At 40.0% G+C, this 21092-nt stretch overlaps 1 protein-coding gene across 3 annotated transcripts in view; it reads left to right on the forward strand.

Moving 5' to 3' along the window:
• NBAS (NBAS subunit of NRZ tethering complex) overlaps nucleotides 1–16977 on the forward strand; it is a 406507-nt gene extending 389530 nt beyond the window's left edge. For 2 of the 3 annotated variants that reach the window (XM_073335981.1, XM_073335983.1), the window contains one exon: nucleotides 11794–16977. In XM_073335981.1, the coding sequence (XP_073192082.1) occupies nucleotides 11794–12069 (276 nt within the window). In that variant the 3' untranslated portion in view covers nucleotides 12070–16977. The remainder of the gene's footprint in view (nucleotides 1–11793) is intronic. The other variant, XR_012157919.1, reaches the window with a different exon arrangement.
• The last annotated feature ends 4115 nt before the right edge of the window (nucleotides 16978–21092 follow it).

Raw genomic sequence — 21092 nt, forward strand, 5'->3', positions numbered from 1 at the left:
CTACTCCTCAGTTTCCCTCAGCCTTATAATGCTTTCAGGCAATAGAAATTGCCAGGGTATGTGCTGGAACATGATGAGAAGCTGCAGTTAGAAGTGAAAAAGGCTAAATTTTCTATGCCAGATGTGACAAAAATCTGCCCGCCACAGAAAATATAATAAACAATAACAATTTTTTCACAATTTCCATTGTTGCCATAACCTGCAGAAACCAGGACTTATTGTTAAGGAGATCTGATAGGTTTTATGGAAAACTGGCTATTGGAACTTTCAAAATACATCATACAAGAAGGTTCATGTGGAATGAACTTTCTGTATGCTTTTAAGGAGAGCTAACCATGGCTTCTCTGCATTTACTTATTAATCTACAAAATTTTCAATAAAGAGTCAGAATTATACAGTCTACAAAGAATTTTTTTAAAGTTCCATTAGGAATCAACAATTGATCAATCATTGGATGTACACAGTCAAGATTCAACTTATGAAGTTAACACAACACATTATTAATTCTCTCAAATACTGGTCCTGGAATGCGAATGGGAGCATAGTTTATTTCTCAGCCTTTTGAAGATTCTCCTTCAAGATTTCCATTTCCTGAGTGAATTATACAGCTGGCTCTCCTCCTGTCTACCTTATCCACCTTGATACAGCAAGTCTTAACTTCCTTTTCTAGAAGAGAGAGGTTTGCATAGATAGAGCTGTGTAAATCCACAGATATCCACATCTGCGGACCATTTTTGCAGATCATGGATTGGAGGCGGTTACAGATTTTGAATCCATGGAGTGCTCTATGCATAGACACATTTTTAGAAGACAGAGTTCACAAAGTTATTTGAGACGGAACTCATGTTGAATTTGGATAGGCACACATTATTACTTACCAAACACATGTGTACACTCCTTCACACCTTTTCTTTCACAGGCCAGGCACCTTCCCAGCCTGGGCTCTGTCATTTCTCGCCCACTTTGATTTTGTTTCTTGGATGTTCACAGCAGTCATCCTGGGTGGGGATTCAGTGAAGAACGAACGCTGATTATGTCAGTCTCTTGCCTTAAATAGGTTTTACATATGGCAGGAATTCTTTGTTTTCCAGTGTGTGTTCTCCCCTCACAGTGGAAAAATACTGGTATTCTATCATGGAGTCCATGATACCGGTGACTTGATCACATGATCCTACAGTGTCAAACCAGCCATGAGTCAGTTTGTAGCATCCCAGAAAAGTTTTTCAGGAAGGTGGGAGATTAGCATCTTCAAAGACCTATTGTTCTCCTTAATGGTTCAGACTCATTGCATTCTGTCTGGTGGGTGTTCCCCAGGTACAAACACTTTTGTAGTACAGATGTATAGTCAATATTCCTAATTTTAGATACAAAAATGATACATGCATACAAATAGGACAATCATATTCAGCAAATCATAACCTTTCCAGTGATATCTCACATGCCTTATCTTGTACAAAACATATCATAGTTATGCTATAATCATACTATAACAATATTTCTATGAAGAATATTGGGTGTAGTGTCACACACAGGTCTTGTGCCCCAGTAATGTGGTCCAAGCTGGGTCAAGGGTGGGCAACCTTGACCTTTGGAAAGCCTCCCTCCCGCAACTTTTGCTAGTGGTTCTTTGACCATATCGGTCACTAAACCACAAGTCTGATATACATCCAAAATATAAAAAACCATGGGATTAATGGGAGATTACTTCATGAATGCAGCTTCAACCCCCACTCCTTTGAGCTGAATTGGAGGGAGCAGAAAGTGCCAGATTCCTCAGAGTCTCCACACATTCTGGATGTGATTTCTGGCGTAATTTGCTCTCAGGCAAATTACAACAAGGCAAGGAGACAGAGGTGCCTTAGATCCTGTTAATATAAGTCCCACTTAAGGTAAAAAAAAATATTACAATTTATATTCACTAAAGAAAATGGAAGTTTATACACTAGGCCAGTGGTTCTCAAACTGTGGTCCGTGGACCGCTAGTGGTTCACGAGCTCCATTCAGGTGGTCCGCGGATAGTTCCCTCTCAGGTGCACGCCTGGGCTGCTGCACATGGGAGAATGAATGGCCACCCCCCCTAATTAGTGGAGTCGCACAGGCATGGCTCCCCTATTTAGGTGCCTGGACCCTGGAGAAGACGCACATGTAAGGTGAAGTGGTGGCCTTGGGGGGAAATAGAGGGTAGATGGGAGGGGGAAGTGGGGTGGGAAGAATTTGAGATGTGCAGGGCTGCAGTGGCCAGAGAAAGAGGCGACTTTCCCCAGCTCTGTGGCTGCTGAGGCGAGGGAGAGACCCCCCTCCTTCCCAGCCCGAGCTTGGAGTCTGCTGTGGTGCGGGAGAGAGGGAGAGACCCCCACTCCTTCTCAGCCTCAGTTCGGGGGCTGCCATGACAGGGGAGAAAGGGCACATCCATCGCATTAGACAGGAAAGACTACTGATATTAAAATATGAGTTGTGTGCTTATATTTATAGAACAAAAAATGTTAATTGTTTCTTTTATATACAGCATTTTTCTCCAAAGCGCTTTACAATAGTTAGCTAACGGTACAAACAACATTTGCAAAGATCATTAAGTGGTCCACTGAGACCCTCAGCAATTTTCAAGTGGTCCGTGAAAAAAAGGTTTGAGAACCACTGCACTAGGCCTCTCATATAGGCCTATTTCTTTCACACATTGAAGTCAATGGGAGTTTTACTATTGACTTCACTTCAGTTGGAGTACGGTTTGGTCAGTGCCTGAAAGGTTACATTTATAAGAGATTCTTGGCAGTATTTGAAAAGCAGGTCATACAGAAGAGGCTACCATTATTCTGTGTAAATCTTGTAGTGTTTGGAAGTGTTTTTGTTGCACTCCAGAAAGCATGCCTCCTGCTTTTTATTTTTCACTCTCGTAATTACTTTAGGTGGAATTTTAGTAAACGATTGTTAGCCAACGTATATGCTATGTATTAGAGCAATTACATTAATATTGTAGACAGTATAATAAGTGATATAGTTGCAGATTGAATTGTGCTTTACCCAAAATGCTTTTCACTCATGCTAAGGAATATCCCATAACTTTTTTCAGTAGCTAACCTTTGCTCTTGGTAAGAGGAAATACAAAACCTGTCATAGTACGAACACTATGCCTTGGGTAGTTAGAGGATGCCTGCAGTGACACCTGGAATGTGGTAGTCAAAACAAAGATAAGAGAAAGGTACAGGATAGCACAGAAAAACAAGATAAGAAGCTTGTATTGACTTGTCTGTTAAAGCTTGGGTGATGTACAGAATGTTCACTACCTTGTAAAAAGGGCTACTATTAATATGGATAATCTCAAATGCATATTTTTGAAACAAAGGTGAATGCTGCAAGATTGCTATGTGTTGTGTTCTGTTGTCTTTGACTAATAACCTGGTTAAACTTAGGCTACATGGTTTCTTGAATATTTTTAATAACAAACCACAAGTGTAGTCAAGCAATTGGGTTTGGCTATACTTAGTTTTCAGATTTGTTGCAGAAGGCCAATTCCCATTTACATTAAACAGGGAGGGAAATATGCCATCTGGCAAAATGAAATAGTCAGATTCCCTGACATACTGCGAGCACAGCTCACAAACATGGCTGTGAAAAAAATACAGCAGTTGCTTGCTAGTACGGATGTATTATTTAGTCATTTGTTGTATGATGCTGACAGCTTTATGGATGTTTACAGTTAAAAGGATGATGCAGAAGTGCTGATCTAGGAATGTACAGCCTTTGCCGACAATAAAACAGACAGTTTTTTTAAGCTTTTCTGAAACTGCACACCTCTATTATTGTGTAACCTTTTGCAAACTGCCAGTTCCATCTTTCACATACCAGAAATAACTAGACTACCCCCTCACAGTGAATATGGTGTATGAATAATTTAAAAAACTTTATCTTAGTATAGCCAGTTAAGTAGTTTATGAATGTCAGTAGGATTCAGAGCTTCTCTTTAAGGGTTGCTTATTTCTGAGAACACTTTCAGTGTTGTCGTCTTTCTTATGTCAGCATGCAAAGGTTCAGACTGATTTACTCCTTATAGTACAATAATTCTATAGACTGACTGTAGCTGTACTGGTAAAGCAGCCATAGATTGAGAGCCTATGTAGTCAGCAAAAAATGCTGCCTGTACCCAAGGGACTTGAGTTGAAAGTGGCACTTGAATATAACTTTTTTTCTAGTTAGTCTAAAATAACTGTTGATATTTAGCCTACTTACATATTGTATATTCATTGTTGATGTACTTGGATACATCCTTTATATTTCAAAACAATTTATTCCTTTTGTAACAAAAAATTTACAAAAAATGAAGTTTGGAAAATAAAATGGAATTTACAGTTATTTGTTTTCAACTAATTCTGGGTGATTGTGCCAAAATAATCAGCTCCATATTCCTTAAGATCCTCTTCAGCTGTGTAACTAGCCTCTTCCTTCATTAATGACTGTTGACTTGCAACCTGGTTTATCAGTTTCTTCTTTATTGGAATCTTTTCAAACAGTGTGTGTATGGCCAGAAAAGTGACTGCAAAAATATCAGCAATTTACTCCAGAGATCTAATCCCTGTGTGTCCTTGAGCCATACCTGTTCAATTCAGGGACAAAACCAACATTTAACCTTTGCTAACAGTGCAAAACTAATACTTACATGGAAGAACAAACACAATTCTGTTCTGTCTGATGCACCATCGGCAATAGTATGTTGTCACTAGCATGCTTAGATGTTATTAATCAACAGAAAAGGATAAAACCTCACTCTTTATGGTAACATTTTTTCCACTGATAACACTATGTATCTCAGCATCTACCTGACCAATAGACACCAGGTGGAGCTACCATAAGCCACTGAGGTGAGAAAGGCATTCCTGTCCACCCCTGTTCTGGACTGTGTCCTTGACAGCACCTGGGTAGATTTTCAGAGAGCAACACACTATTTCACCTCAAATATTTAGTGAATCTCCACTTGATGTTTTGTGTTGTATTGCCTGCATCCATATAGGACTGTTTTAATGAACTGGGTGGTCTAAAGATGTAATAGCCAGGAACTCCAAGTCCTAATCTTTGCCCTGTCACGCTGTGTGCCCTTGAGTTTGTTACACTGCTTCTTGGTTTTGCATGCTATGGAGTGGGATTAATACTATTGATGATACTACTCATAATACTCATGAGGAACTGTGTGCACTAGCTAGTATTTGTACAGCACTTTACTATATAAAGGCTAGATATCATTGTATACAGTCTCTGACAGTGATTACTAAAGCCTGCTAAATTTAAACCTGCATTTTATGTCTTTCTTACTGTTGTTGTTATTTTGCTGTGTAAATATTCACCAAATCAGTTTATATATGTTAAATGAAAGAACATGACATAGCTTTGGTTGGGAAAACAGTTGCTTTAGCTACAAGTAATTCAATACTGAGATATTACACTTGATCTCTCACCAGAAAAAGGGTGAATTAGTGTGTATTTTAGTAGTTGTAGGCAGTGTTGTTGCAGTCCAGTTGGTCCCAGGACATTAGAGAGATAAGGCAGGTGAGGTCATATCTTTTATTGGACCAGCTTCTCTTGGTGAAAGAGAGAAGCTTTTGAGTTTACCCAGAACTCTTCTTCAGGTCTGGGAAACTGTCTTAGGCTGTGTCTACACTACAGCTTAAATCGGCATAATTTATGTTGCTCGGGGTGTGAAAAGTCACACTGACATAAACACCGGTGTGAAGAGCCCTATGTCGGCAGGAACATAAGTAGTTAACACATTTCAAGGGATAATTCAAGGTGAAGTGGCCCGTTAACACCCCTCCAGTCATGGAGAGGAAAGGATGGGAGGAGGGGCAGATGGAGTGTGGGGAGGGGGGTTGTTAGTGGGTTATAGATTGTTTTAATATGCCATAAATCCAGTGTGTCTATTTGGTCCTTGATTTTTAGTGTCTAGTATAGTTATGAATTTAAGCTCCCAGGCTCATCTTTTGAAAGTGTTGTGCATGTTTCCTTTGAGGATGAAGACTGATAGGTCAGCTGTAGAGCGATTGCTTTGTGAAAAGTGTTCACCCACAGGTGATGTGGTGTTTTTCTCTCTTATCATTTTCCTGTGTGAGTTCATTCAAGAGCATAGTGATTATCTGGTTTCACCCCCGTATTTGCTATTGGGACATTTAGTGCACTGGATAAGGTATACTGTATGTTGTGATAGTTATGTGTAGGATCCAGGGATCTTGTAAGGTGTGTGTGGGGGTGGGGGGGTGGCGTATTTATCACGTAGCAGTGGAGATATGTCTGCAAGTTTTTCATCTGTTGTTCTGGCAGGATCTGGTGTCACTCTGAGTTAGTGTTTCCTGGTCTGTGGGTAACTTGCTTCTGATGATGAGCTTGGAGAATTTGGGTTATAGTTGTTAGATGATAATCCGTATGGGTTCTAATGTGGGGTGGTAGGTGCATTTTAGCAGTTGCCTTTAAGGTGTTCGCAAGACTATTTGATTTCTGTGAGTTTTGTGGGTATTTTTCATGTGTCTATGTGTTCCATAAAACGTTGACAGTATAAATGTGTCTGAGGTGTCTGTGTGTATTGCATATGGAGTATTTGTCTCATATTTAAATGGTAAGCTTTTGGGGGCAGGGACAGTGTTTTTGTTTTGTGTTTGTACAGTGCCTAGCACAATGGAGTCCCAGTCCGTGTCTGGGGCTACTATACGCTACGATAATACAAATTATAAATAATAATTCATGTTTACATGTCTATAATGTAGACATGTCTGTTCGCTAACAGCCAAAATGTCTTTAAAACCTGAAAACTAGTCACCTTACCACATCCACAAGCTGACGTGGTTCTCTCAGTGTTCTGAGCCACACAGCACAAAACTAAAATTCAGGTATAACCCATGACGGTAACTTCATCAGATTGTTTAATGTTCTTAGAATTGTTCCTCCAGAGAGTAAGACAAGAACTACTGTACTTTGAAATAATTAGCTTTGCATCCATGGAGATAATTTCATGCAACAGATTGATAATGTGCCAAGGATTTAAAAAAAATGTATTTTAAAGATGTCAATGTGAAGAAGACTGTCAGTGAGAAGTACAACTTGTATCTAAATGAAATAAAAGGGAAATGCAGGTTCGGAGATTTGTAGCATATAGACTTGAAAGCCAGAAGGAACCGTCATGATAATCTAGTAGTCTGACCTCCTGCACGTTGTAGGCCACAGAACCTTGCGCACACACTCCTGTAGTAGGCCCATAACCTCTGGCTGAGTTACTGAAGTCGCCTATCTTGACGTAAAGACTTAAAGTTATAGAGAATCCACCATTTTAGTTCAAACTAGTGCTGTCAAGCCATTAAAAAAATTAATTGCCCTTTTAATCGCACTGTTGTTAATAGAATACCATTTATTTAAATATTTTTGGATGTTTTATACATTTTCAAGTATATCGATTTAAATTACAACACAATACAAAGTGTACAGTGCTCACTTTATATAATATTTTTAAAAATATTTACACTGTAAAAAAGATAAAATAGTATTTTAGTTCAACTCATACAAGTACTGTAGTGCAATCTCTTTTATCATGAAAGTTGAACTTATAAATGTGGAATTATTATTTTTTTACATAACGGCACTCAAAAGTAAAACAATATAAAACTTTAGAGCCTACCAGTGCGCTTAGTCCTACTTCTTGTTCTCCTTTAGGGGAGTCTCGGCTTATTGAAGGGGTAAGATATTTTTATCTCAGAAAGTAAGTATTCTGAAGATGGGAGGGGTGTGAGTTGTGCAGGAGAAGGGTGAATTCTTGGTGCTGCTCCTGTTTTGGTTGGGTTTCTGAGCTCGCCAGGCTCACCTCCTGTCAAAAGAGGAAGAAAGTTTAACCTTAGAAATCTTCATTTAGTATTTGGGGAGGCTGGGGTAGGGAGCAAGCAATGACTTGTGCGGGAGGAGGGTGAGAGAGATGCCTTGATGCTGCTTCTGGAATGGTGATTACTGGTACTGGGGCTTGCCTCCTTTTACTGAGCTCGGTGGGCTCCCCTTAACTGAGCAAACCCTTGTTTGCAAGGGAGGATATGGATTTTACCTCAGGAATTCGGCATGTGGCGGGGAGGAGAGGTTGGTGGCAAGAGGTTGAGCTTGCCATGCACCTGTTCTCTATGGGGTACCCCCCAGAGCGAGGGGCTGTCCAGGGGCAATGGGGCACAGCATGGGGAGGGCAGGGTGGGTGTCAGTCCTCAGAGCAAGTTGCTGGTTGGGGACAAGGGTGCACAGCACGACGGGAGGAGGGAGTCAGTCACTAGCAAAGGGCCGGCTGGGCGCAATGGGGCATGGTGTGGGGAAGGTTGATCCCCGGAATAAGAGGCTGGTTGGGGGCATGGTGGGGGGTGAGCAAGGGGCCTGCCGGGGGGACATTCAGGCACAGTGCATGGGGAGGCAGGGGGGAGTTGGTTCCCGGAGCAAGGGGCTGGCCATGGGCAGTGGTCACAGCTGGGGGGGGAGGGGCTTTGCCCCAAGAATGAGGGGCCAGTCAGGGACAATAGGGCACAGCATGTGGGGAGAGGCAGTCCCAGGAGCAAGGGGCAGGCCAGGGGCAACGGGGTACAGCAGGTCAGGATCCCTACCTCTCAGCCAGAGCTGGAATAGGAACCACTTCCTCTCCTCTCCTCTTGTTTTCCCACCCTCCCAAATGGGATTGGGTTACTGCACCTGACTGGACACTGTCAGGTCCTCCGCAGCTGGTGCCTGTCTCCCTCCCTGCCCAGAGATATGGGATTAACACCATTAAAAAAAGAATGTGTTAATTTGGTTTTCAGTTAATTGTAGGTGTTAACTGCAATAAAGTGACAGCCTTAGTTCAATGAGTGGCCCATGCCCCATGCTGCACAAGAAGACCACCAGGGTCTCTGCAAATCTGACTTGGGGGGGAATTCCTTCCCAACCAGATATCATGATGAGTTAGACCCTGAGCATGTGGGAAAGACCTGCCAGGCAAACACCTGGGAAGAAATTGTCTGTTGTAACTCAGAGCTCCCCCCCACCCCCCCAGTGTCCTATCTTTGCCCGTCCGGAGATATTTGCTAATAGCAATCACAGATGGGCCATATTCCATTGTTTGTGATCTCATCATACAATTCCCTCAATAAATGTATCAAGTTCAATCTTAAAAGAAGTTAGGTTTTTTAAAAGAAGTTAGGGTTTTTGCCCCCCTGCTCCCCTTGGAAAGCTGTTCCAGATCTTCACTCCTCTGCTGGTTAGAAAAAATCTTTGTTGATCAGGACTCCTGTCCTCCATTTTATCTTGAAAAATCCATCATTTCCCCTCCAAGACTCCCTAAAGTCCCTAAGGGAGGGAAGTTAGTTAATAAACCGATAATAATAAAGGGTAATTTTTAAGGCAAATTCAAAGAAAGAAGGTAGTGATACCTGGAGCCTATTATCTAAGAAGTATGGTTCATCAAATGAACATTCTCGGCATGCTGACATGCTTTATATTTTCTCTCTTTTCCTGTGTTTTAAAAAAAGAAAGAGAGGTTGGGAAAACTGTTCTACTTTTAAAAAGGAGCAACAAATTATTCTTGCACGTTTTTCTGTGTCCTACATAAAGATAAAGCACCATGCTGTCTTCTCCCACCACCTCTTTAACAAGAGAGAGATGCTTACATTTATAAGGGTGAAAGGATCTAAAGATAACAAAGTTCTTCATTCTAAAATAACTTGTGTGGTTTCATCAGTTAGGGCTCAGTCTCATCCCTGTTGAAGTCAGTGGCAGCTCTCCCACTGACTTCAAGAGCAGTAGGATCCAGCATAGGTTTCTTTTGAATTCTTCATGCTCCTCTGCATATGTAATGAACATCTCAGTGTAGCCGCTGTGGTGTGAGAAACGGCGATGTCTAAGGGCAGGTCTGCACTAGAAGCACTACTTGCGGCTGTGCCACTTTTCCATGTTTGGTGAAGACTCTCTATGCCGGGGTCCCCAAACTGGCAGGGAGGAATGTTCGTGTGAGGGCAGCTGGGGCCCAGGCGAGGCTGCCAGCCTGTCCAGGTCGTCTCCCCCCCTCTCCCTCCCAGAGCTTCGGCCCCAATCCTAGCTCCAGAGGGGGGAGGGGGGAGCAGAGAGGGGTAAGGGGGGGCCCGCAGTAAAAAGTTTTGGGACCACTGCTCTATGCCAGGAGAGCACTCTCCCATCACTCTCCATCAGTATAATTACTCCACCTCCACGAGAGGCGGAAGCTATATTGGTGGGAGAGCGTCTCCTGCTGACATAGCGGCAGTGTGGACAGTACTTAGGTCACTGTAACTTGCGTTGCTCACAAGGGTGTCTTTTTCACACCCCTGAGCGATGCAAGTTAGATCGACTTAAGTGGTAGTATAGACCTGTCCTTAGCCACTAAGTTTGGTTTTTGGCTCACCGGACCAGAGGTATATTTAATCTCCCAGACAGAGGCTCAGAGCTGGTGATTTCCCCCTATCGTCTGAGAAATGGAAGTGAAATGATGAAATAGGGAATTGGGATATAACCAAGAAATGTCCATCCTGATGCTTTAGAGGGGCGGGACGGGGGGAATTCAACCTGCCAGTTTAACCAAAACACTGAGAAGGTAAGCCCTGAGCTGCTTCAGCTGTATAGCTAGAGACAAAAAAGACAATCAGAAAATGATAGGCAAGAAAATGTTGGATGTTGTCCTGAAAAATCAGGATGCAATGATTTATGATGCTGGTTGAGTCAAAAATTGCCTAGAGATAAGTTGCCATATGTCTCCAAGATGTCATAGATTCAGCTACATATGCTGACCAGTGGGAGAGCTGTGCTGCTGTACCAGATGACTTCAGATGACAATATGAGTTCCATTAACACTTCCTGCTCTGCCAGCCATCAAAATATAGTGGACAGTTATTCTGGAAAGTGGGACCAAAGTTGAGTATAAGGGAGATGGAATTTAAAAAAAAAAAAAAGTCTGGTCAGGAAATCACTCATTATTTATTAAACAGTTTAATTGGTTTGTTCATATTTTATCTGATGGAATGCATTGAAAGAAAGACGATTTCTATATACTTTTTACAAGGTTCATTTCTGTTGCTTGTTAATTTTTTTCTGGACATTGGAGACGTAAGACACTTTATGCCATTAAAGCAGTGTTGTTTTTCTGGGAGCTTAGATCTGATTTATCTTCTAAATTAGCTAAAATTGAATTTAAAAACTTAATCCTGTAGCATTGTCCATACAGATATAGGCGCAATTTTCAAAAGAACTCCGTCCCTATTGCATGCCACAGTGGGAGCTGCTGGGTGCTCTGGATTTTAAAAATCTGAGCCTGGTTATGGGTTCTGGTCCTGAGCTCTATTCAGACACTTGCCTGTATAGTGCACACAATTCAGTGTGTCAGAAAATATAGTTTACCTTATGATCTCCCATATGAATCTCTGTTAATCCTTCTATTAACGTAAAGATAGAAAGGGAGTTTTCTATATATATAGGGAAGATACTGGGAATCTATTTCAAGCTCTGCACTACCTTCTATTTAGTCTCTTTGTTCCTTAGTTTGAAATGGGTATATCTGTAGGACTTGTGCGGTTTTATTAATAAAATAAATGATGATTGTTAAAGGTTTGCCTTGGATGTGTAAAAGTATATATCACTATTGCTATTAAGCTATGGAGAACATCCTACCATTGCTGCTTCACAACTAAAAAGCATATTGGAGGAGGTCATGGTTGATGATTATAATGGTCTTGGTCCCTTGTGGCCTTAAAAAAAAATCTATGGATGTAACCAATAACTCAGTCTTCATTTTTGTGTATTTTTCTTTCTTTGCAGATTGATGGTTCCAGCTGTGATTCTGAAATTCTTTCCTTGCTCCTGAATGCAAAATTAGTGGTAAAGTGCATATCCACTGTGTTCTACCCTCACCTTATCAACCACTTACTGGCCAACCAGGAAGAGGGGCATTGGGATGTAGAGGAAATAGCAAAACAACTGCAGGAAGCAGGCTTCAGTGCAGAGGCAGGGTCTCTTATGATGTGTTACAAAGGGATTCATCCTGCACTCAGAACCTACAGTACTGCCCTCAGTGCTATTCAGCATTGGATCTGAGTGGCAAAACAAACTGAATTTTTTTTGACAAAACAGCTGCCTGAATAATGTGTTTGTTTCAATTGCCTGCTTTTCAGATGGAAATCTTCTACATGAGAGACAAATTGTTGTAATGAAGTGATATATTTAGAGTTGATCATCTCTTCTTATGATTTGTGGAAAATGCTAACAATATACATACTGTGGATTTACTTCCAGTTTATTTTGAAACTTTTTACCAGTTCTAAAAGTCTCTCTCTCAGTATAGGTATAGTAAATCTCTCAAACTGGTAAAAACTTTCAAATTGGCAAAAACATTTGAAATGCAACCACTGTAATGTCTAAATTATAAACTAGGAAAGTAACTTGTGATGCTACAGGGTTATACAATGTGTCACACAATTCTTGTAAGTCATTTACACCCTGGTCACAATGTAAAACAATAGTTATCAATAAAAGTGTTTAGAACAAACGTCATCACCATGAAGAGAAATAACTAATGAGAAGTTCTGAAATCTTAAAATTTGATATTTTTCAATGTTGTTTTGGTTATCTTATTACAATAGTTTTATTTGCAATAAGTGACATACTTTTCATTTATTAAACCTTTTCTTCGCCCCCCCCCCTTTTGACTGAACTGAGTATTCTTCAGGGGGAAGCAAGCTGATAATTTTTGTCACGCTTACTATAGTTTGGTCTTTGTTACTCTCTATCCAATTTCAGAAAACTTGGCTCAGATCTCCAGAAGATTTTGTTCACCGTTTTGTCTTTCTTTCCAGATGTCTTCTCCTATTTGCTATGGACATGAATAGCCGATCCATTTCAGTTTTGTTCAGTAAGTCCTTACACCCCCTTTCCTGGGGAGGCTTGAGAATAAACAAGATGAGCACAAACCAGCCTTGGATTTTTTAAGACCCAAAATACCCAATCAGATTCTTAAAAAAACAGAACTTTATTAGAAGAACAAAAAAAGATAAGAGAACAACTCTGTAAGATCAGAATGGAAGATAATCTTACAGGCAGTCAGATTCAAAACATAGAGATTCCCTCTAGGCAAAACCTTAAGTTACAAAAAGACACAAAAACAGGAATACATATTCCTCCAGCACAGTGAATTTCACAAGCCAAAACAAAGAAAACCTAACACATTTTCTAGCTAGATTACTTACTAGCTTTACAGAAGTTGGAGGGCTTGCATCTTTGATCTGTTCCCGACAAAGGTATCACACAGAGAGACAAAAGCCTTTCCCTCCCCCCTCCAGATTTGAATGTATCTTGTCCCCTCATTGGTCATTTTGGGTCAGGTGCCAGCCAGGTTACCTGAGCTTCTTAACCCTTTACAGGTAAAAGGACTTTGCCTCTGGCCAGGAGGGATTTTGTAGCACTGTATACAGAAAGATGGTTACCCTTCCCTTTATATTTATGACCGTGCACATGGATTTATTCTATGTAGCCTGTTTTACCAGAAGCATTTGGTGTTCATGTGTTTATATGATTATGGCTTTGTGTTAAAATTACCTTCTCATTTCGCTCTTGCTTAGTTCTATACTGAGATCAGTCTTCAAAGGAATTTTGCGAGAACCTGAGAAAAAAATAACATTTCTGTTTCATTCTACAAAAATGAGTACTGAGACAATAGTTTCTAATCTTTATTTAAGTGTAGGGTGGATGTCCAGTGCAGGTACTCCATAGGAAAGCTATACAACTGGATAAATGGCTTGGAAAAGGACTTAAAAAGAGATGTTTGGTAAAGAAGCAAACCGGGGGGCAGTTGGGGACTCCTGTGATTGGTATGGCAGGGGGCCAACCCCAATTATTATAGCCCACCTTAATCCTCCTATGAGGGGGGCAGTGGATAAGGTAAGGTAAGGTCCTGGCAATGGATTTGCTGGAGGGACATGGGTGGAAAAAAAGGAGGGAGCTGGTAAAAGTCCCCCGGGTAATTATGGAATAAACATAGGGGTTACCTGCACTGTACACTTTTATCTGCTGGGTAGTCCCAGACATCTAATAATAGTGTTGCGGTCTGATTAAATCCATGTCAAATGTGTCCTGTCCTTCTTTTGGTATAGCCAGACAACCATTGTTGGGTTAATTTTCTATAAATATCATTTGTGGCTTTGAATTAATATTATTTTATTTTACTTACACTTTGTCCTAAAAAAAATCGTTTCATAAGACACTTACCTCGCAATTTGCTTGGAATTCTTTAAGAAGACTGTAACGGTGTATTGAATCCTTCAGGTGGTTTGGCCCTTTTTAGTTCACACATTTTCAACAATGTTTGAGAAAGGGACTTCCAGCTTCCTTCATTCATGACCATAATTTTCATTCATCAATCTCAGGGGTTAGAACTGAGGTCTTTTTCATTTAAGTTCCCCACATTAATCTTTGCCTCAGGTTCCAAATACTATATCTTGAATAAAATCAAAGCTCATTGGCATAGCACAGAAAAAACAGGAAAAATCACAAACCCAAAGATAAATGGAAATAAATAAATGCACTAAACAATGCTATTAGCCAGACACATGGGTTGTTTTACAAAGTATTGAAATAGCACCTACAGCATGGCATAACAATGCATATCACGTTTCTCAACCTATTACCTCAGAATCATGTTTCCAGGGAGTCCATGTGTTTGTGTGTCACGTCAGAGTCAGTGCAGTAGATAAAACCCAGCAGTGTTAGCAGTTCAGAGAGCCGCTAACATCCTGGCAATACATCACACCAAAGCTAACCCAGGATAGATAACAGTCATTGGTGTCCAGTTGGTATGGTTCCTGTGTGGTTCTAGCCCAAAAACGTGCACAGAGATTAAACAATTTTCTGCATCTTCATCCAAAATCACATACTGAGTCTTAACTGTTCTCCAGTAACACTTTCCAAATGACATTATCAACCACTTCTTTCTAGATGGAATAGAGTTCTGTTTCCCCCAGCCTCATCAGTAAACAGCTTATGCAGACAGGAACTCTGAGATGCAGATAGACTCAGTGATTAAACAGATACTTAACTTTATTTAAACATTTTTTAAAAGACACATTGGTGGGTTATACTGGACAGATGGACATAATTTCTCACTGAATCAATATGGAATGAACTGTCATAATTTTCCTCATGCAAAGTAGGCTGTGAAGCAGTGTAAGTAGTACTTGTTTAAGAAAGACAATTAATGGTAGCTGCTCATCTTTTGGGGCTGTATTTCCCCCTGTTGACTCTCAGTGAATTGTGTTTGTGACCTTATTTGTCCTGCCATTTGGACATGGTCAGTCAATTGGCTGTCATACATCAATGACATTAGATAGAGGCATTACATGGTTGTAGGTGTCTCACCAGCCTGCAGCAAGTAGCTTCCACCACATGCAGGCATCTGTTCATGAAAAGAGAAGGCACATTCTGAGTATATGTGTATCAAAGTACTAATGTATTTGTGAAGTTCTCCCATGAGATTGATTTCAGATTTGGAGTTTTGACAGTTGTTATTAAGACATGTTAGCAAACGAGATAACAATGTGAGTTATCCCATAAGACCCTCTCATCATCTGTTACTTATTAAGACCATAAAAAGGTACTGACAAGCTGAATTGACACTTGTGCCTACTTGGATTTTGTCAATTTATTTGAATTACAATTGGAAACTGTTCAAAATATTACTTTCAATGAATACAGCATGAGCTGGATCTCTCCTTTGGAGGTTACTCATCTTAGTAGTTTGTTCATTTCCTGATAAAGAAACAGGCCAGAATTTAGGCTCTTACATTCATATTCAATCACCTAAATAGTAATGGGCTGATTTTTGAAAGGTGCTGAGCACCCCAGCTCCTAATGATGACTATGGCAGCTGCAGGTGCTCGACACCTTTGATAATCAAGCTCTTCCAGGTAGTGTCTATGGTTGAGGTTTGGAGCCTAATTCCTAGGGCTATATGGGTTGAAAATGTTAGCAAGTTCATAGTTTATTAGCTGTCTGTAGTAGTGAACAGGGTAGTATTTGGACAATTAAAGTTGTTGAGACCAAAACACTCATTGGCCTGATTCATTTCTCATTCATATTGGTTTGAAATCAAGAGTAACTCAGATAAAGTCAGGAGAGTCTTCATATGAGCCACCATTAATAGACCACCTGGATTAAGCTCATGTTACCCAGGATGAGGAACAGGCCCATCCCTGAAGCTATCCAGCACTTGTGTGGTGAAGAGAAGGAGAATTTCACAAGGCAGGCTTACAGAAGCTATGTCCTGTCTATTGGATTCAAGGTCAGCATTTTTTGCTCCTGGACAGGGTGCATAAAATGAATGATTTAAAAAACAGATTTTTTTTAATTTAAATTAAATACTGGTTTATTTTTTAAAATAAACCTATTAAAATTACATTTGAAACAATGGCAATCTATATTAAGGCCCAAACTTACTATACTCTATTAAAATAATGTAGATTAAATTAAAAATAATATTAAGCAGTACATGTTTGCTGTTGACATTTTGAAGGAAGTCAAACCACTGAACTGGAGGAAGTCACTGGCTAAAGACGTAGAACCAGATTTGTTGAAGTGTTAAATGAGTTTTTGACAGTGGTAACCTCTTTTGCAGGTGCGGAGAGAATATTTTCTTCATTTCAGTTTATTTAACTAGTTCAGTTCAATGAGTTCAAAGTTAAGAGACCAACTGAGAGTTGAAAATACAGGAAAGCTTGTTTTCCCTTTCCAATCTATGAATTAAAAATTAGATGTGAGAGGATGAGATCCACTATTCTAAAATATTGAAGGGCAGTGGTGACCATAAACAATCAGTTCAATTCACTAATTACATATGATACATCGTTTAATAAATCATTTTAAAATGCAGAACATGTTTTGATCAACTTTTTATACACTTATTCTTATGTATCCAGCATATTCGTTTTATTCAACCAATAAAACAAATTTAAAATGTTTTTGTGTATGTTTAATTAAATTCATATTTCCACCCAAGTAGAGCTTGACACAAATCACAAATTTAAAAAAAATCATCTAGTAAGTAAGAAATGCATCATTCGCCATTTTCTAACATCATAAAAATGGTAAAAAAAAATAAGAATCTGACTAAGTAGAAGTAAAGCTATATAATTATTTAAATGTATATACATCTAGTGTATCCTCCTGGTTAGCAAACGAAGCACCAAATGTAATGTAAAGGGCTATATTTAATTGCAAATCAACATATTTTAATGGTTACCAATCAATGTGAATCACTCTTTTTTTTTTTAGGAAAATATCAAAAGTACAAATGTAAACAAGATTAAAATCAATTATTTATATCAAAAATTTTCTCATTCAAAAGCTTGTCTCTCTCACCAACAGAAGTGGGTCCAATGAAAGATATTACTTCACCCACCGTGCCTCTCTAATATCCTGGGACTGACTCAGATACAACAACACTGCATACAATGATGAATAGAGGCAAAACAGCCAAAATGGTCATTGGTACATAGCTTTAATACCATCTAATAGAAAATATCATTCATAGGAGGATGGTTAGCAATAATAAATGGATCATAGTATTAGTGTTCTTAAGACTTTCTACAATTATATTTACCATTTCAGAAAACGTATTGTTAACTGAGTAATCATGAAATAAGATGTATAAAATACTAAACTTAATCTGGTGTAACCAACATGAATTTAGCAAAGGCAAATTGAGTCTCAGTAGTCTCTTAGAATTGTTTAATGCATCAATATACTTATAGAGAAGGCCTTTGACAAGAAATAGGAGGCAAAGTATTGTTTTGTATCGAAAACTGGCTAGGAAACGTAAATCAGATTCATGTTCCATGTTCCAAAGCATAGCCCTCCCAAGCAGAAGTTGGCAAACATGTCTGATCAAAACAAAGGAATGTGTGCTCAGCTTGATTTGCACTTAAGCAGTAAACAGAGTCATCAAGCAGGAAAGGGAGACAAAGGAAGCTCAAACAGGTGAGAAAAAAGCATCAGGGAACATAGACCTTTTGTCTCCAGATACTATGCTGGAAATGTCTTTCAAGAGGGGGACTGACACTATAAAAAGGAGGGACAAATGCCCTCAAGGCACCCCTTTCTCTTTTCCTGCACATCACATTCATGGCACCTGAGGTGACAAAGGAAGCATTTGTTGGATTCTGGGAAAAGAGGTTGTGACCTAAGAAGTTTGGTCAGTAAGACTGCTGAAAGCATGTGATGAGAAAACTTTGCTTTGAATTTAATATAGTTGGTTAAGTGAGGTACCAGTTGCCTTCTATCTTTGTTTTTCTTGTAATCATCTCTGGCCTTTATGCCTCATTACTTGTACTCATTTAAAATCTATCTTTGTAAGTAATATAATTGTTTTATTGTTTTCTCTAATCTAGTGTGTTTAAAGTGAAGTTTAAATGCTCCATTTGGGGTGGCAAGTTGTGTGCATATTGATTCTATTAAAGATATAACTGACTTTATAAAAACTTGTATTGTCCAGGACTGGGCTTGGCAATACAGGACACTGTTACATTCTGTAACTCGTGGGAACACTCTACACTCCCATGTTCGTCCTTGTAATATGATTGTGTGGTATCTAATGCTAAGTTTGTCATATTGGGTGTCTTCAGAAGGCTCATGATGCACTGAACATTGTTATGTTATAGTAATGTTCTAGGTTATAATTTCATGTATATAGTTATGAGGCTGAAAATGTGTCCTCATGGCTTAAAGCAAGCCCAGGCAAAAACTATACAGAAGCAGAGGGGCAGTTCACACCTCATCAGGGCATGTATGGGACAAACCCAGCCCAGCCTCACAGGAACAAAGGACACTGGCTTAGGCAACAACAAAGGATTTGTTGGACTCTCGAGTGAGTCACCCTCCCTTCTTTGGTCAGTTTGGGACTGTGATGAGGTAATGCTCACCTGACTCTGAAGGGGGGCAGCAAAGCCAAGAGGGAAGACAGAACATGATCAAAGGGAGAGACATTTGCCGTCCTCTTCCTCTCTCTTCTACCTACATCTACAGACACCACACCAAGCAACTGAAGCGCTGATCAAAGGGGAGAGCCTGGCTCAAGAGCAACCAGCCAGCCTGTGGTGAGAAGCATCTACGTTTGTGAGGGCACTGAAAGTGTTAACATCAGCTTAGAATGCATTTTGCTTTTATATCATTTGACCAAATCTGACATGTTATATTTTGACTTATAATCACTTAAAATCTATCTATGTAGTTAATAACTCTGTTTGTTTATTCTATCTGAAACAGTGCATTTGCTTTGAAACGTGTCAGAGACTCACCCTGGGATAACAAGCCTGGTACATATCAATTTCTTTGTTAAATTAATGAACTCATATAAACTTGCAGTGTCCAGCAGGCATAACTGGACACTGCAAGATGGAGGTTCCTAGGTTTGTGTCTGGGACCGAAGATATTGGCTAGTGTCATTCAGTTGCACAATCCATGCCACAGGATGTGCTTACATGCCAGAGGCTGTGCGTGAACAGCCCAGGAGTGGGGGTTCTCACAGCAGAGCAGGGTAAGGCTGGCTCCCAGAGTCAAGGATTGGAGTGACCTAGCAGATCACCAGTCCAGATAACACCAGGGGAATATCACAGACATACATTTCTGACGGAAAATATAAACCTGGGAGTGTGTCTGGGTACCCTTCAGTATAACTAAGGCTGGTAAGAACCAAGCTGTGGCTGGCTGGCTGTAGCACACACACTGGCATCGCTGGGATGACTTTCATGCTGGAGGCTGTTTGTGAGCCGTCCAAGCTGGAGGCTATAGCAGCAAAGCATTGTAAAGGTCACCATAGGTTAGAGGGCATGGGTGACACAGCTGCTCCTTTGTCTGTATTGGTATGTCACAGTATCTTTCCGGAGATGTGAAGTACTGAGCAGCTTCCTTAGGGTGCTCAGTAGATCTGTTGGTGAATAGTTTCTTAAAAGGGAGAAGTTAGAAGAAGAAAATGCACCAAGGCTAATATTCATAAAGAAAATAGGAAAATCCTTTGTGCTGATTTCCGAGGACTCAGGAAATAGGACTTTTGAGGGTGATCAATATAGTTTTTATATCAGGTATAAAGTACAGTCTCTATTGCAATTGGTTTGTCCTACAGAACTTACATCCTTCCCTCTCTGGATTAGTTTCCTCCTCAATTTCACTCCCTAGCATCCCCATCCCTCTTTGTTTGGTCCTACAGACTTCTGTTGTCACAAGATAAAATAAGTTGCATTTAGTCTAAATCCACATACTGATTTAGTGGCCAAAGGCTTTTGCAATGCATAGATAGACAGAAAATGTTATGAAAGTCCTTTTCTGCAATGTGCATATAAAATATTTATTGTAATGAGGGGCAGATGTATACTGTTTAAAAATAAAAACCTAACACTGAAAACAAATAAGCAGAAGGAGTCTAGTCTAAATGGGAGAACAATGCAGAACACAAACTGCAAATGAAACCTGGAGGTGATTTTAATTAATCTGGTTGTACCATCTGTGCTGTTTTTGGCAGTACAGGAAAAAAAGGCATAGTAATGTCTGTATGCATCTTTCAAGAGGATATAGTTGATAGATAGGCACTATGCTGATTCATGTGCCAACTAAAAAGGCAATCATGGTGCAATTTAAGGCCCTGATCCTGCAAATGCTTACACACGCACTTCAATTTTTGCAGTCAGTCAGGGGAAAAGTAAGAAAATGCCAAGCAGCTGTTGGACATAATAACTAGGTCAAAAATGAAAGGTTATCTGGAGTTGAGGCTTCTGATGTGAAATAATGTAACATTAAGATGCCGGAGGAAATGGCTCCATGATTTAAGCAACAGGCTTCCCTTAAAGTCCACATTTGATTCTTCGTTACGGATTCATAGTGATGAAAAGATCACCACAATATAACTTTAAGAATAATACTGAGCTCTTCTAAAGCACTTGGCATGTTCAAAGCATGAAACATCAAGCTTACAAATGCACGAGAAGGAAAGTAGCATCCTCATTTAGAGGTGAGGAAACTGAGGCAGAGAAAGAGGATGTGACTTGCCCAAGGCCACACAGCAAGCCAGTGGAAGGCTAGCA

This window comes from Lepidochelys kempii, chromosome 3 (assembly GCF_965140265.1).
Source record: "Lepidochelys kempii isolate rLepKem1 chromosome 3, rLepKem1.hap2, whole genome shotgun sequence".
NCBI lineage: Eukaryota > Metazoa > Chordata > Testudines > Cheloniidae > Lepidochelys > Lepidochelys kempii.